At 41.7% G+C, this 15,324-nt stretch overlaps 1 protein-coding gene across 1 annotated transcript in view; it reads right to left on the bottom strand.

The window, feature by feature from the left end:
• Nucleotides 1-15,324, bottom strand: part of VPS13C (vacuolar protein sorting 13 homolog C) — a 188,529-nt gene that overhangs the window by 32,266 nt on the left and 140,939 nt on the right. The window contains exons 67-73 of the mRNA XM_048868093.2: nt 14,595-14,830; nt 13,604-13,754; nt 11,512-11,652; nt 9,465-9,546; nt 9,284-9,353; nt 8,482-8,593; nt 6,371-6,484 (exon numbers count right to left, since the gene is read on the bottom strand). Of these exons, the coding sequence (XP_048724050.2) occupies nt 6,371-6,484; nt 8,482-8,593; nt 9,284-9,353; nt 9,465-9,546; nt 11,512-11,652; nt 13,604-13,754; nt 14,595-14,830 (906 nt within the window). The remainder of the gene's footprint in view (nt 1-6,370; nt 6,485-8,481; nt 8,594-9,283; nt 9,354-9,464; nt 9,547-11,511; nt 11,653-13,603; nt 13,755-14,594; nt 14,831-15,324) is intronic.

Below are 15,324 nucleotides of genomic sequence, written 5' to 3'. Positions count from 1 at the left end.
AGAAATTCTTTGGGTGGATACAGGGTGCCCTTTCATCTGGTCGGTCATTGCAACAAACAATTGTGTAGACTTATGGAATAGCTTGGTCCTGTCGATGTAGAAGACAAGACATGTAGTCTACCCTCCTCTGCCAATTTAATGCGGCTTCAGAAAGAAGATTCTGGCTTGAATGAAATTAAGACACCACCTTGGGAAGGAAAGCCGGTGCAGTCCCAGTTGTACCTTGTCCTTGTAGAAAAATGTATACGGCAGCTCCAAGGTGAGCGCCCGACTCTCCAAGACTCAATGGGCTGAAGTCACCACGACTAGGAATGCAACCTTCCAGGACAGGAGGAGGAGAGAACAGGAAGCCAAAGGCTTGAAAGGGGGCCCCACAAGATGTTACAGCACCAGGTTCAAGTCCCACAGAGTAATTGGGTCCTTGACATGGGGGTAGAGGTGCTTAAGGCCCTTGAGGAATCTGACAGTCATGTCCTGGCTGGAGACCGACCTGCCCTTGAGCAGTGGATGAAATGCCAAGATGGCTGCTAGGTGGATCTCGATCAATGAAAGGGACAAACCCTGGAGCTTGAGATGCAGAAGGTATCCCAGAATGAGCTGCAATGAGGCCTGCTCGGGCTGGATGCCTTTTTCTGAGATCCAACAAGTGAACAGCTTCCACTTGGCGAGGTAGTTCACCCTGGTAGAGGGCTTTTTACTTCCCAACAGGATCTGCTGAACGTACGCTGAGCACTGCTGCTCCTACTCATTCATTCAACCACACAACAGCCAAGCCATTAAGTGCAGCGCCGCCAGGTTTGGGTGTAGAAGACTGCCATGGTTTTGGAACAGCAAGTCCGGCCTAAGAGGCAGATAGAACGGAGTTGCCACCGAAAGGTTCAGCAGTGTGCTGTCCCACTGCTGGGGCGACAAGGCCGGCGCTATGAGAATCACCCTTGCTCTGTCCTACTTGATCTTTGTAAGGACCCTGGGGAGCAACGGTACTGGAGGAAAGGCATACCTCAGAGCCCCCAACCACAGGAGTAGAAAAGCGTCCAACAGGGGCCCCCATCCAAGCCTCTCATCGAGCAAAAGATGTGGCATTTCCTATTCTGTTTGGACGCAAACAGGTCCACTCGGGGAGTTCCCCACTTGCAGAAGATGAAACTGACCACCTCCAGGACGGAGGGACCAATCATGGCAAGACAAGAAGATCCTGCTGAGGCAATCTTCCAAGGCATTCTTGGCCCCTGGAAGGTGCGCTGCAATGAGATGTATACCATACTGCAGACAGACATCTCAGAGCCTGACAGCTTCTTGACAGAGGGCCGTCGACCTGGCTCCACCTTGCTTGTTGATATAGAGCATGGCAGCCATGTTGTCTGTAAGGACCTGAACCACTTTGCCCAGTATATTCGGTAGGAAGGCTTGGCAGGCCAGGCACATCGCACTGAGTTTCCTGACGTTGATATGCAAGGAGCGATCGTGACTGGACCAATGACCTTGTGTACTGAGATAGCACAGATGGGCTCCCGACCCCAGGTCCGAAGCATCAGAGACCAGGGCTGTCAACACGGCCAGAGCCTCGAAGGGAACTCCTTCCAGCACTGCCGCAAGGTCTGACCACCAGGTGATAGACGACAGTACACTAAAAAAAGCCCCCTTTTGTCTTCAGAATTAGGAAGTAATGGGAGTAGAACCCTCTTCCTTCCATGTTCTGAGGGACCTTCTACACTGCCCTCAGGCACAGGAGGTTGTCGACCTGCTCCTGAGAAGGGTCCCTGAAGAGGGACGGGGAAAGGGGGGGGAGGGGTGGTTGGTGATATACTGTAGGGTATAGCTAAGGCTAAGGTTTTGTCACGGATATTTTTAGTAAAGTATGGACAGCTCACAGATACAAAAAGAAACATTCATGGAAGACTTAAATATCTTGGACAAAATGGGGATCTGCGGATCCCCATACTGCCAGAAAGGGGGGCAGCTGTGCAGGGGCTAGAAGCCGCCTACAGCAGCTGGGAGCTGCAGGGTACCCCCAACACCCACAGCTCAGAGGTTCCCCTGCTGCCAAAAGCGAGCTCAGGGGTTCCTCCACCGCCCACAGCGGCTGGGAGCTGCGGGGGACCCTGCAGCTCCCCACCACTGAAGTCACGGCAGTTGCTGGAAGTTACGGAAAAGGTTCAGAAAAGGGCAACTAAAACGATTAGGGGTTTGGAACGGGTCCCATATGAGGAGAGATTAAAGAGGCTATGACTTTTCAGCTTGGAAAAGAGGAAATTAAGGGGGGATATGATAGAGGTATATAAAATCATGAGTGGTGTGGAGAAAGTGAATAAGGAAAAGTTATTTACTTGTTCCCACAATATAAGAACTAGGGGCCACCAAAGGAAATTAATGGATAGCACGTTTAAAACAAATAAAAGGAAGTTCTTCTTCACTCAGCGCACAGTCAACCTGTGGAACTCCTTGCCCAAGGAGGTTGTGAAGGCTAGGGCTATAATAGGGTTTAAAAGACAACTGGATAAATTCATGGAGGTTAAGTCCATTAATGGCTATTCGCCAGGATGGGTAAGGAATGGTGTCCCTAGCCTCTGCTTGTCTGAGGGTGGAGATGGATGGCAGGAGAGAGATCACTAGAGAACCTGTTAGGTTCACTCCCTCTGGGGCACCTGGCATTGGCCACTGTCGATAGACAGGATACTGGGCTGGATGGACCTTTGGTCTGACCCAGAATGGCCATTCTTATGACCTCTGTGACTAAATCGCAGCCTTAGGTATAGCCCAATAAAAACTGCATCGAACACTCAACAGTCTGATGAGATACGGGACTAGGCCGACTGGAAAGGGCGGGATGGATCAATCAGATTGACAGGGGCATTATACTCGGGCACAGCCTTAAAATGATTGCTTTTAGCCTCCCTGGCTTCTAGGAGGGTCAGGTTGTGCAGCTGAGCAGGAAGATGATGGGTATCACCGCTTATGATCCTTGCCTTTCTCCTGTAGGAGCCCGCTTTGCAAGTTCTCCAGGACCTTGGACTGCTGAGGGGAAAGGCTTCCTGGATTGTTGTAGGGTATAAAGGCCCAGGGAGCGGAGGGTGGTTTGGGAGTCTTTAGGTCCATGGAGCCTTGAGTCTGTAAGCTCAGAGAAGAGTCTGGTGCCCTTGAAAGGGAGGTCTTGGATTGTGGCCTGCATCTCTGGGGACAACCCAGAGGATTGCAGCCAAGAGCTGCGTCTCGTGGCCACCGCAGATGCGACCACTCTGGCCGCTGAGTCTGTAGCATTCCAGGCCATTTGAAGGACTGCTCTGGTGACTGACGTACCTTTATCCACCAGTGCAGCGAACTCATGGGCACAATATTGTGTGAGGGCTTTTTTGAATTTATTCAGGGAGTCCCACAGATTGAAATTATATGGTCTCAGCAGGGCCTGGTGATTATAGACCCTGAATAGTAGGATAACCGTCGAATAAACTTTTCTGCCAAACAAATCAAGCCTTTTGGCTTCTTTGCTCTTCGGCGTACTGCTAACTTGATCCTGTCCATCCCTTTCGTTCACCGCGGACACAACCAGTTTTGCCGCAGGGTGATGTGTATAGAGATATTCAAATCCCTTTGCAGGAACTTTTCTGCCTTCTTAGAGGTCAATGGAACAGAGGAGGGGGCTTGCCACAGTGACTCGGCAATTTTAAGGACCCCCGGGAGGACGGGCAACACGACCCTAGCAGGGTTGGTGGCTGAAATTACATTGAAGAGGTCGGCCTCTACTGCGACCTCCTCAACCTGGAGGATCAAGTTTTCAGTCACCATTTAAGGATGGTCTGGTGCTCCTTAAAATCATCAGGGGGAGACTGCTGGAGTGGGACAGCCTGGCCACCACATCAGTGGACAATAGAGTCTGTTCCCCCTCCTTGTCTGGGGAAGGCTCCTTTGGTGCTGGAGTCCAGTGTGCAGGTGCCGTGTCCGGCTCGGTAGAGCTCTGATTGCGACGCCGGCGATGCCATGGCCAGCTGGTCCACGGCTGCCAGGAAGGGCTGGAAATACGTGACCTGCATCACTGGCACCCATGCGTTCCAGTACGGCCACTGGGTAGGCCACTGTCCCTGCTGTGACAGCACCATGGTCGGTGCTGTGACAGTCTCACGTGTCACGAGGAGAATTCCCTTGTCAGGACAAAGGGCTAAATTTTTGGTCTGATCCAGACCACTGTCCCACTGGCGAACACGGTGGAGTCGTTGAGGCCTGGGTTTGCCTGCTGACTTTGAATGGCGACCTGTGAAGCGAAGGCGAGTAGTGACGTCTGCCGGAGGACTGCCGGAGGGCAACCAGGACTGGTGCCGTGATTCTGAGCGACCCCTCCAGGACAGTGACCAATGTCTAGGAGACCACCTGAACGAGAGAGACTGGGGCCTAGTCAACCTGTGGCCAGAAGTACCTGCAGCATGGGAGGCTCCAGCATCCCACGCCTAGTAGACGGTGACCTGGGTCATCTAGCTAGAGAGCTAGGATACGGTGCCGGGATCCAAGATTGTAGAGACGGGAATGTGCACCTGCGGTCTGAAGATTCGGGGGTACTCCACCCTCCTGTGAGGCTGCACTCTCATAGGCTTTGAAGCCTTTTCTCATAGGGTTGTAGCCAAGACAGCCACCTGGTGTGGCGCCTGCGGAGCTAGCCGCCGGTACCGAGTCAGGCCCTGATAGCTTTGGGAGAGGCCGTAGAGCTTTGCCACTTCCTGGGGTCAGGGGTGGGTCCCTGGCTAGGCAGGGGAGGTCTGACCTCAGCAGTACCCCCGTAAAGCCCCACGGTGAGCGTCTGGCCTAACAAAGATCCTTTGCCCACAACCCCTTTGTCCTTCGGTGCCGAGGGGCTCTTCTTCTTCTGGAACTTCTTCAGCACCGACGAGGAGGAAGTACTCGGTGTGATTTGGCTGAAGAGGGCTCCAATGTGAAGGCCCTCAAGCAGATATCCTGCTCCTTTTATGTACGAGGATGAAAGTTTTTACAAATGCGACACTTGTCCTTTCTATGGGCTTCCCCCAAACACTTCAGGCAGCTGTCATGGGGGTCACTGATCGGCATCAGCCTGCTGCATGACGCACATGGCTTGAAGCCAGGTGAGCGGGGCATGTCCCACTCGGGGCCAACACCCAGCCAGGACTCTAAGTACTCTAACTTAACACTACAAAGACTTACTATTAACTATACACAGACTAGGTAGAACAAGGGACTATGAAGAACCACTAACGATCTTGCTAAACGCAAGACAAGGCACTTCGACCAACTGTTATAAGCGGTAAGAAGGAACTGAGAGGGCATAGGGTCGGCGGCGCCTAAGATACGCACGCATGAGTGTGGCACCCAACGGGGCACCACAGCTGACCCTATGGATACCGCTAAGGCAAAAGTCTCTGACAACTGTGCACGTCGGTGCGCACACAGCTAGAATGGAATCGACATGAGGAAGCACTTGAAGAAGAACTACCTGTTTAGCAAGTAGGAGGACTCTTCAAAATTTCTCTACCTTAGCAGGGAGCAGCAAAAGGAAGAGCCTTCTCTATCCATATTCATCCTCTCAGCTATGGTGAGAAACTGCTTACTGCATCAACCTTATTGTGGGGTTTCTTAGTATCTCTCTCCTTGCTTAAGTTTTGGTTTTGTTTCTCCCCCCCACACTCACCTTAGTCACTTTCTGAGCCTCATTACCATCCAGTTTTTTTGAATACTGGGACCTGCAAGGCTAGTTGGTGGAAAGAAAAAACAGCCCTTCTTTCCCAAGATAACAGATCCTTAAGATAGAGCTCCAAAACACCAAAAGGCATAGCCATCTCCAATGAAATTCAACAGGTATATGACCAAATTCCATAAGTAGCTCTAGCTGTGCTTCCTCCCCGCTCCCAAATTAAACTTGTGATTGTAACAATCACATAACTTCAGGACAAAGTTCAAAAAAACAGTATCATGGAGCCACAATAAAATGGTGGGATTTGACATTAAGTATAATGAAAGATTAATGCTTTTTATTCAGATTGTGCACATCCGTTAAAAAGGTGAATATTTTCACCATCATATATGTTAGTATTTTTATACTCTTCCTACTTTTGACACCCATATGACATCCATTATAGCCTTCTGTTTAGACAGTCACTGTTACTAAGTGCAGATGAAACATAAAACAAATATTTCTTGATGATTCCTAGATCAACTGAGAAACTTTTCCACCAGGTATTGAAAATCTGACAAGTCACAGATTCCTGTAGGGTCGTATTACTATAAATGAAAGGCTAGAAAATAGTTATTTAATCTGATCAATGTGAATAGCTAGTTAAACATGAAGAAGAAATTAGGAGATACTACTTAAGGCTTTTGCTTCTCCAATGTATTTTCCTCTACAACATACCTTAATTGGAGAAATATGGAAGTGCTCAAAGAAACTGAGGGTTGACATATCAGTTAAGGAAGATTCCATCAATTCAGTATTAAGAGCATCTACATCTTGCTGAATTAACTTTGTCTGTTTGTAAAAAAAGAAAATTTTAAATCAAAACTCTGGTTTCCTTAATGTCAACCTGAATTCAAAATGGAAAAAAAAAAAGTTATGGGATCAAAGAAAGGTAAAAGTAAAATAATTACACAATTGCTTAGATAGCTGTAGCAGAGATGTCCTCCAAGTACACAAGTACAGTACATTAATTATCCATCATATACTAAATTGTGATAACTACGTTCATTTCTTCCTTATTCAAAAGGGGGCAAACTAATCCTTTCTAGATGACCTATTACACCCGTTTTTCCTTTGATGGGTAAATTTTCTCATTTTGATGACAAATGTAACTTCTCACATTTATTCCATCTCACTCAAGATTTTTCTTTTTTGATTTTTCTGTCATCCTTTAGTTTTCTAATACTTTATTCATTGAGATGGAGTGCTGAATACAAATTATAAACACTTATGATTTCCATGAACTCTTAGGTCACCTAAAGCTTTTTTCCCCCCCACTCAGTTAGACAGGGCCTTCAGTTCCACCTGGAAATAAGAAACTTTATGGGTTTGAAAGTTTCATTTCAAGAAAAAACAGTTTGTAGGAACTACTCTCACACAGAAATTATGGGGGATCTTTTCATTTCTGAAGATGTATAGATGACAAAAAACCATTCAGGTCTTACACTGCACAAGTAGCACCTACTGCTCCCTTAGGAAGAAATAGAATGAGTATGCATACTTTACAGCAAAATGATGGGGTCTAAATTAGTTGTTACCACTCAAGAGAGAGATCTTGGCATCGTTGTGTATAGCTCTCGAAATATAGCCACTCAATGTCCAGCGGCAGTCAAAAAAGCAAACAATGTTGGGAATCATTAAGCAGATAAGACGGAAAATACCATATTGTGTCTATATAAATCCATGGTACACCCACATCTTGAATACTGCATGTAGATATGGTTGCCCCATCTCAAAAGAGATATATTGGAATTGGAAAAGGTTCAGAAAAGGGCAACAAAAATGATTGGGGGTATGGAACAGCTTCCGTATGAAGAGAGATCAATAAGATTGGGACTTTTCAGCTTGGAAAGGAGATGCCTAAGGGGCGAAATGATAGAGGTCTATAAAATCATGACTGGTGTGGAGAAAGTAAATAAATAAGTATTTACTCCTTCTCAAAACACAAGAACAAGGTGTCACCAAATGAAATTAATAGGCAACAGGTTTAAAACAAACGAACGGAAGTATTTCTTAACACAATGCAGAGTCAACCTGTGGAACTCCTTGCTAGAGGATGTTGTGAAGGCAAAAACAGTAACAGGGTTTAAAAGAGAACTAGATTAATTCATGGAGGATAGGTCCATCAATGGTTATGAGCCAGGATGGGCAAGTATGGCGTCCCTAGCCTCTGTTTGCTACAAGCTGGGAATGGGTGACAGGGGATGGATCACTTGATGATTACCTGCTCTGTTCATTCCCTCTGGGGCACCTGGCATTGGCCACTGTTGGAAGACAGGATACTAGGCTAGATGGACCTTTGGTCTGACCCAGTATGGCCATTCTTATGTTCAATCTGACAGTCAATTAAAATGGGAACTATTAACAAGCTCAATTAAAGATATTCTATATGTAAGTTAACTATGCATTTTTCATTAGCCCTATAAAATAATTTTATGTCTCCTACTGCAATCTTGGCCCCCAACACGTTGTAGCCATGAGATCCACAAGTTGAACATGCATTGTGCAAACAAGTGTTTTAACATTTCTTACGAATAGTAGTTACCCAAACACTGACAAGCTACTACTAGTAGGCGCCCGCACCAACTAACAGAGTACCCAATTCTATACCTCAATTTGAGAATTCATATTTTTCCCCAACTGTCTGAGCATTCCACTGCTAGCCATTTTACCATTTGGAAGATGCTTTCAATTTATTTTAAATTTGATTTTCAAAATACTTAATTGACATGTTAATAAATCAAACCTGTCTTAGTAAAATAAGTACTTTTTTCCTAAACACACATTACCCTTTGCCGTTCAGCTTCTGGATCTGTAGATGGCGTGAAAAGCCCAATAAGTGCTCCTAGAAACCCCTGATCCAATTTCAATGCCATCTCCTGGATAAGAACCATAAAATATCTAAGAAAAAATAAAAGGAAAAATATGGTGACTGACTTTTTCATGCTAAAATCAGAGATCATCTTGTAGACACAGATTTAAACTAACTACCACATGCTGGGTACTAAGGTTCAAGCTCATAATATTTTAAAGCTCTGGTTAGAGTATTAGAAGCATCAGTTTATAGCTGGAGGGGCCTAACAGAAAGACATCTGAAGAGATCCGCTATTAATAGTAGGCTACAATTCAACACAGAAAAGGCACAATACATTAATAATCTAATCTATTTAGAGTTTATCCTAATAACTAACTGGTATTTCATACATTACAATACAATTGCTTCATGAAACAAATTCTGAGAAAGAAGTAAAGGTCATGGGATACGTGGCGTCAGACCCTTAAACCCTCATTCTGACCACGGGTAGAACTCCCATGTAAACTGCCCATTTACCTGGGAGGTCACCAGGGTTTGTCAGCTTCTGGTGCGGGAAAACTGCATTTACAACATAAATGTTCTTTGAATGTGTTTAAGTAGCTAATCAAACCAGCTTATGCTGGAAGTATACCGATGATACTGAGACTTGTTTTAGTACTTGGGCTGGAAAACTTGGTACGCTAATTGCATCTTAGCATACAATGGGTACAGGCTCAAAGTATTAGCTCCACAGGTATTAACATTTCTAAAGCAAGGTATAATATGCTTTTACTTACTTGAACTGCAGTACTTTACTGTACTCATTGAACCTAGTGATGATGCTGATATCTATGAATGGTTTTGGCTCTAATAAAAAATGTACAAATTAGTTAGTTTTATAATGGATTCCATTCTGCAGTTAAATCAAAATATTTAATGTCAGAGCTAACTAATTTTAGATCACTCTTGCATACTTACCTGAATCCAAAGCTATTGACTTGGGAGGGGCTACAGGGTGAAACACAACTGGGAACATTGGACCAGGTAACTGGTTATCAACCTGAAACAAAGTCATAGAATCATAGAATATCAGGGTTGGCAGGGACCCCAGAAGGTCATCTAGTCCAACCCCTTCCTCAAAGCAGGACCAATTCCCAGTTAAATCATCCCAGCCAGGGCTTTGTCAAGCCTGACCTTAAAAACCTCTAAGGAAGGAGATTCTACCACCTCCCTAGGTAACGCATTCCAGTGTTTCACCACCCTCCTAGTGAAAAAGTTTTTCTATTCTATGGTTAAGTCATATCAGATGAGCGGTATTTTAGCGAGAGTAAGATTTATAAAGGATTCCTTGGCTTCAGGCAGCTTACGCAGCTTAGGTACATAGTGATGTTTTGGAGTAAAAACTGTCATTTGCAAGCTTATTTTGTGTTTACCCTAATATCTGAAGCCTTGCCAGCACCTATTTATCAAGAAGAATTAGGACCATCAGAATAACAGTTGTGATTGGAAGTGTGCAAATAAGGTTTCAACTTTCAGCACAGGCAGGGGTTTAGGTGCTATTAAAAACACTGACTGTTTGTTGCTGTTTCATATTTTAAATAGTGAGGGGCCATATTGCAGTCCTTACTTACAAGCAAGGATCCCACTAAAATCAACTCCTTTATTTCAAAGGGATTTTTTTTTTTTTTTTTTTAAGTTTTACAGGATTTGGCTCAAATCAAATAATACGGTCTCTGTAAACTCCAGTTTCAACAGGCTAGTCACGTGCCCCATTCCAGTACATGTGCCTTACATTATGATTTGAGATTCCAACTAAATATGGCATACAATGAATACTTGGTACCATATTGTATTAATGCTCCAAGTACAAAGTGCTGATGTGAACACTAAGCTATAATTGACTGAAGCTAATAGAGCTTAGTAGACAGATAAAGATGGTTTAATTTCTTAAAATTTCACACCTCTGTGGACTGAATGGACTGAACTTTTTAAGTTTGTAAAGTTTTTATATAATTCGGCAAACAAAAAAAATGGAATATAAAAAACACTTTCAGTTGTGGCCTTGAGTCAAGTAACAGTTACAGTCCCAGGATTTGGGAAAAAGCATCCAGTTATGAAGAACATTACTGGTTATTTAAAGAGAGGTTCTTTACAGAAGTATTAATACCAGAATACCACAAGTTTTCTTCCTCCACAAACTCCTGTTTCTCATTCTTTAAGCAAGTATTATCTACCCCTCGGAGAAAACTTTTAGCAAATATTCTCCCTTTCTTCTTTTGACTGAACAACACTAGAATTTGTTAAGCTTGGATGTAATCAGAATCTACAATGTCAAATTTAATAGCTATATTTCCACTCTAAGAGCAAGCACTTCAAAATATTTACCTTTGGTGCTGAATTCATGGCAGTGAATGAATGGGTATGCAATTACGGAAAGTGGTGAAGGGGAGGTTTGAAGCTCAAGTTTTAGAATGGAAATGTTCTGACTGTACAAGTATGGTTTCAGACTTCCAATACACTGAAGACTCCAAACTTTCGAACAATTATTACCAAGAATAGTAATTTCTATTTTGACTGCTCATGCTAGTAAACACCACTCCAGGTAATTCTTGTAGGATTGGACTCTAAACCTCTAGGCACAGCACAGAGAGTAAGAGATATCTCATAACTAAATGCAAAATACACAACTTAAATGCTGAAACAATGTTTAAAATTATTTTCTCTGCCACAACAAGATTTCCATCATGACCTCAATTATAATGTCTCCCACTCTTCTTTATTCTGCCCTACAGATTCCTCACCAGCACCACATGTGAAATTCTGGGATACAGTAAAGTCTCGTAGCATGTCTTTAAGGTCATCTAAGCTATACCGTAATGAAAAAAAGCTAACCGTGAGTTCCAGATCAAAGGATTACTCACCACAAATACCTTGCGGCTACCACAAGAGGACTGTTAGCTTCAGATGATCTCAACGCTTACTAGCAAAGCCTGTTCAGCCTATAGTGAATAATGAAAAATGATACCTGAAGCCAATTCAACTGTGCCCGTAAGCTTCTTTGGTGAGGAGACTGTTTGAACTCAATATGAATGCCCGATAGGAAGTTTCGTCGAATACTGCATTTGATTGGGAGGCGCATTTTCATTGGCATCTTACCAAAATTCACCTAGGAACACATTATACATTTTAGCTCCATTTGGCTACTATTATTGCTCCTAGATTTCATTAAAATGGCCTTCACTAGACATGAATGGGTGTTCAATTAAAAGAAAGTATACTAGTATTAAAAAAGTTGAATTTCCGGAGCTTTCTCGCTGTTGCATAATAGAATGGTTATTGAACTCATCATACACAAGCCAACATTGAATTTTTCTTTTTCTTAGAAAGAAGGAAAGAAAACCAGATGTTACTTTGTTACATTTGCTGCATATCTTCAGTTTGTTCCTATCTTCTCCATTCAACAATCTTATCCCAATTTAAGGTGGCACTAACATTTTTAGACAACAAAATTAAAGACATATGCAGGCAAATGAAAATATTTTTGTGCCACAAATTTATGTAACTAGGATAATTTTCTGAAAAAATCATCACCCCATTATTTTAACTCAAAAATACTGAATCACAAAAAATTGTGTGTCCTATGTATCATTTATTTCAAACACAATCATAAATCAAAGCTACACAAAGACTTAAGGCCTATATAATTTATGGTGGTATAAAAGATTACCTTTTTGGATATAAAATAGAAGAAAAGCTCAGATTGTTTATAATACTGTATATCATAAGAGTTTTGTCTCAATTTTATTTAGCCTTAAAAACTTTAAGAGATTTTTTTCAACAATTCCAATATGCTTGGAATGTACATGTTCTACAAATGACTGGTTCTTTAGGAACATCTAAATCACAAGAGAGAAATGTTATAAACACCTGAAAAGCTGCAGATTGTTTTTCTGAATCAACAATATAAAAATGGATAATTCTATTTTTATCCTCAGACCACTATGCATTAACAGCTTTAATGCTATGTCCTCAATTTTTATCTGTGAATCAATTTGAGGATGATGAAGTTTCCACAAAATGAAACAACAGCTCCCATTTTTAAGTAAGAAGCGATAATGCAGTAGTCAACATTTACATTCATCATTGCCCTAAAATAGATGGAATCCAATGACCACAATTCAGCAGTACACACCTATTTAGTAAAGCGCTTAAGCATATGTTTAACTTCAGGCACATATTTAAGTCTGGTTGACTGCAATCTGATTTCAGCACATATACAACGCTGAGTTGAGTGGAAGTGTGACTGATATTATCTTTTTAGTGGCTGTCACCTGATCCCTAATATTACTACAGCCAAAGGAGAATTTCTATTCGGAAAAGTTTCAGAGTAACAGCTGTGTTAGTCTGTATTCACAAAAAGAAAAGGAGTACTTGTGGCACCTTAGCGACTAACCAATTTATTTGAGCATAAGCTTCCGATGAAGTGAGCTGTAGCTCACGAAAGCTTATGCTCAAATAAATTGGCTAGTCTCTAAGGTGCCACAAGTACTCCTTTTCCTATTAGGAAAAGGTGTAGCGGCCTAAATTTTTTAAATCAGATATCTGAGTTTTTCCACTAATTATGGTCTTGAATTCCAAAAGCCCAAAGTAAGTGAAACAGCCAATTGTCATAAAGTCCAATGTGCTTATAAAGTTTCCAGTTCCTGTATCATAAAAGGGATGAGATGTGTTTCGGTGCTTCATAAAGAATATACATCAAGTATAACTTCTGCATGGTAGAAACTTTTTAGACCAATTTAAACAAGGTTTCATAACCAAATTTTCTGCAAATTCTGGAATGTTTTAGTCCTAAACGACATACAACTACTGCATAGTTGAAATTACAGTGTGTGTCAGACAAATATCATCAACGTTTATTATAGCATTTGACAAACGTCTGATTGGAGAGGATCTGTAACATACTTAAATGTACAACTGCATACAATTGTGAAGGCATTTCCCAAATGAAAATTTTTACATGTTGTCTACATTCATTACTGGTACTAATATGGTAAAAACTGTTATACAAACTTTTCTATCAAAATTATTGATTAAACACTGAACAGCCACAAGAGTACCTCAAAGTTGTTGTCTATTTTAACCCAGCCCAGATCCTCCATGGTGTTTGTGGAAAGGTATTTCTGATAGGCTTTTTCCAACAGGTTTATCTGCTTTTGATTAAATGGCTTCCATCTCTGCTTTGGTTTCAATTCCCAGACAACACCAGAACTACAAGATAAGTACATTAATGTAATTAACACTTTTGAATAAAAATGCATTGAAGTAGAGTACACCAAATTTTCTAATGTTTATGAACCACACAACGCCTCATCCCCATGTTTCTGATGCTGATTTCCATTCATCTGTCAAAATTATGATTCTCTCTCTGTCTGCCAAGTCAATGACTGATGAAAGTGGAAATGAAATTTAGAAATGAAATTTATTTTTCTTGAAAACAGATTTCTACAGTTACTGTCACAACACAATGAAGACATGACCCAAATTACTAGTGTCCTTTTGTGGATATTTCTGTGCATCTATCTTTGCAATTTTTTGATGAGAGGCATATGATTTAATGCCAAGAATCAAGTTAACAGTAAAGTTATTTCTGAATTATGAATAGGAAATTGAAGAAAAGAACTGTTTATAATCATGCACATAGGAGTGTTTTCAAATTTAATTTGCAATTGGGAAAGTAAGTTACTAAAATGCAGAGTGACAAATGAACTCAAAATTTAACTTGTGTTGTATCACGAGGCACAGTACTTTAACTTGTCACATAATAACTCCACTGTACTCAAATGAGATAATAGGACTTGAAGTCCAGAAATAAATGTCAAATTAATTAGGGAACTGTGTCAAGACAGGCATTTAAAACCTATATTCCCTTGACAGCTCTACAACAGCAGACAAAATGTAATTTTAAAGGTTCATCATATAATGCTAAAAAAATGTCCGATTTTAGAAGCATAATCCACTTCAAAATGACAGTTTTCAAATGTATTAAAGTATATGCTTAAACTACTCCTTGGTCCATTTAAAGGCAAACTTGCTTTCCATCTGCAGTACCTAGTAATCCCTATGTATGCGATTTCTTGTTTACTCTCATTGTTGACCAGAGAAAGTCCAAGACTATGAAGTGACAAGTTTATTTCTTGATCAGGTTGCTCCATCTCCTCTGCTTGCCGTGCTTTAGAAACTAATGCAACGTCGTCTGTAAAAAGCAGTACTCTCTGACGTCCATCCAAAAAGGACACCCAGTGTATCTGAGTATTTGAATTATAAGGAAATTGACCACATTCATCCTGAGTTGGAAAAAAGAAAGGTACTTTAATTGGTTGCATAAAAAAAACAAAGCAAGGAGCAAGCAAAAAACATCAACGGCCCAAATTAAGCAGAACAATTAGAATTTCTGAGGTGTCTTATTATTGCCTTTAATTTGTTGTAGGATATTAATGGGATGGAGTCTTCTGTCACCGGGGCTGCCTATGCAACCCGTCCTTTTTTTTATTATTATTATTATTTCGAGTCTTGTGGATTATTAAACTGTTAAATAAGATATCCACATTTTTAAAAAGAAGCTAAGGGTAATCTCAAGAATTGAAGACCTTAGCAGTACAATGACAGAGTTCAGAAAAATTAACCCCCTATTATACAGCACCTTATACTAATCACAATATTAAATGGACAAATGTAGTGTTTAAAAGTTATAGCATCCCTTTAACATGTTAGAATTCTTTCAGGGTTAACACAACGGTGAATGGAGGAGAACTGAGAGAGTTATTTAGGCTTTTGAAAT

This window comes from Caretta caretta, chromosome 10, assembly GCF_965140235.1.
Source record: "Caretta caretta isolate rCarCar2 chromosome 10, rCarCar1.hap1, whole genome shotgun sequence".
Classification (NCBI taxonomy): domain Eukaryota; kingdom Metazoa; phylum Chordata; order Testudines; family Cheloniidae; genus Caretta; species Caretta caretta.
This window is presented reverse-complemented; position numbering and strand designations above follow the sequence as displayed.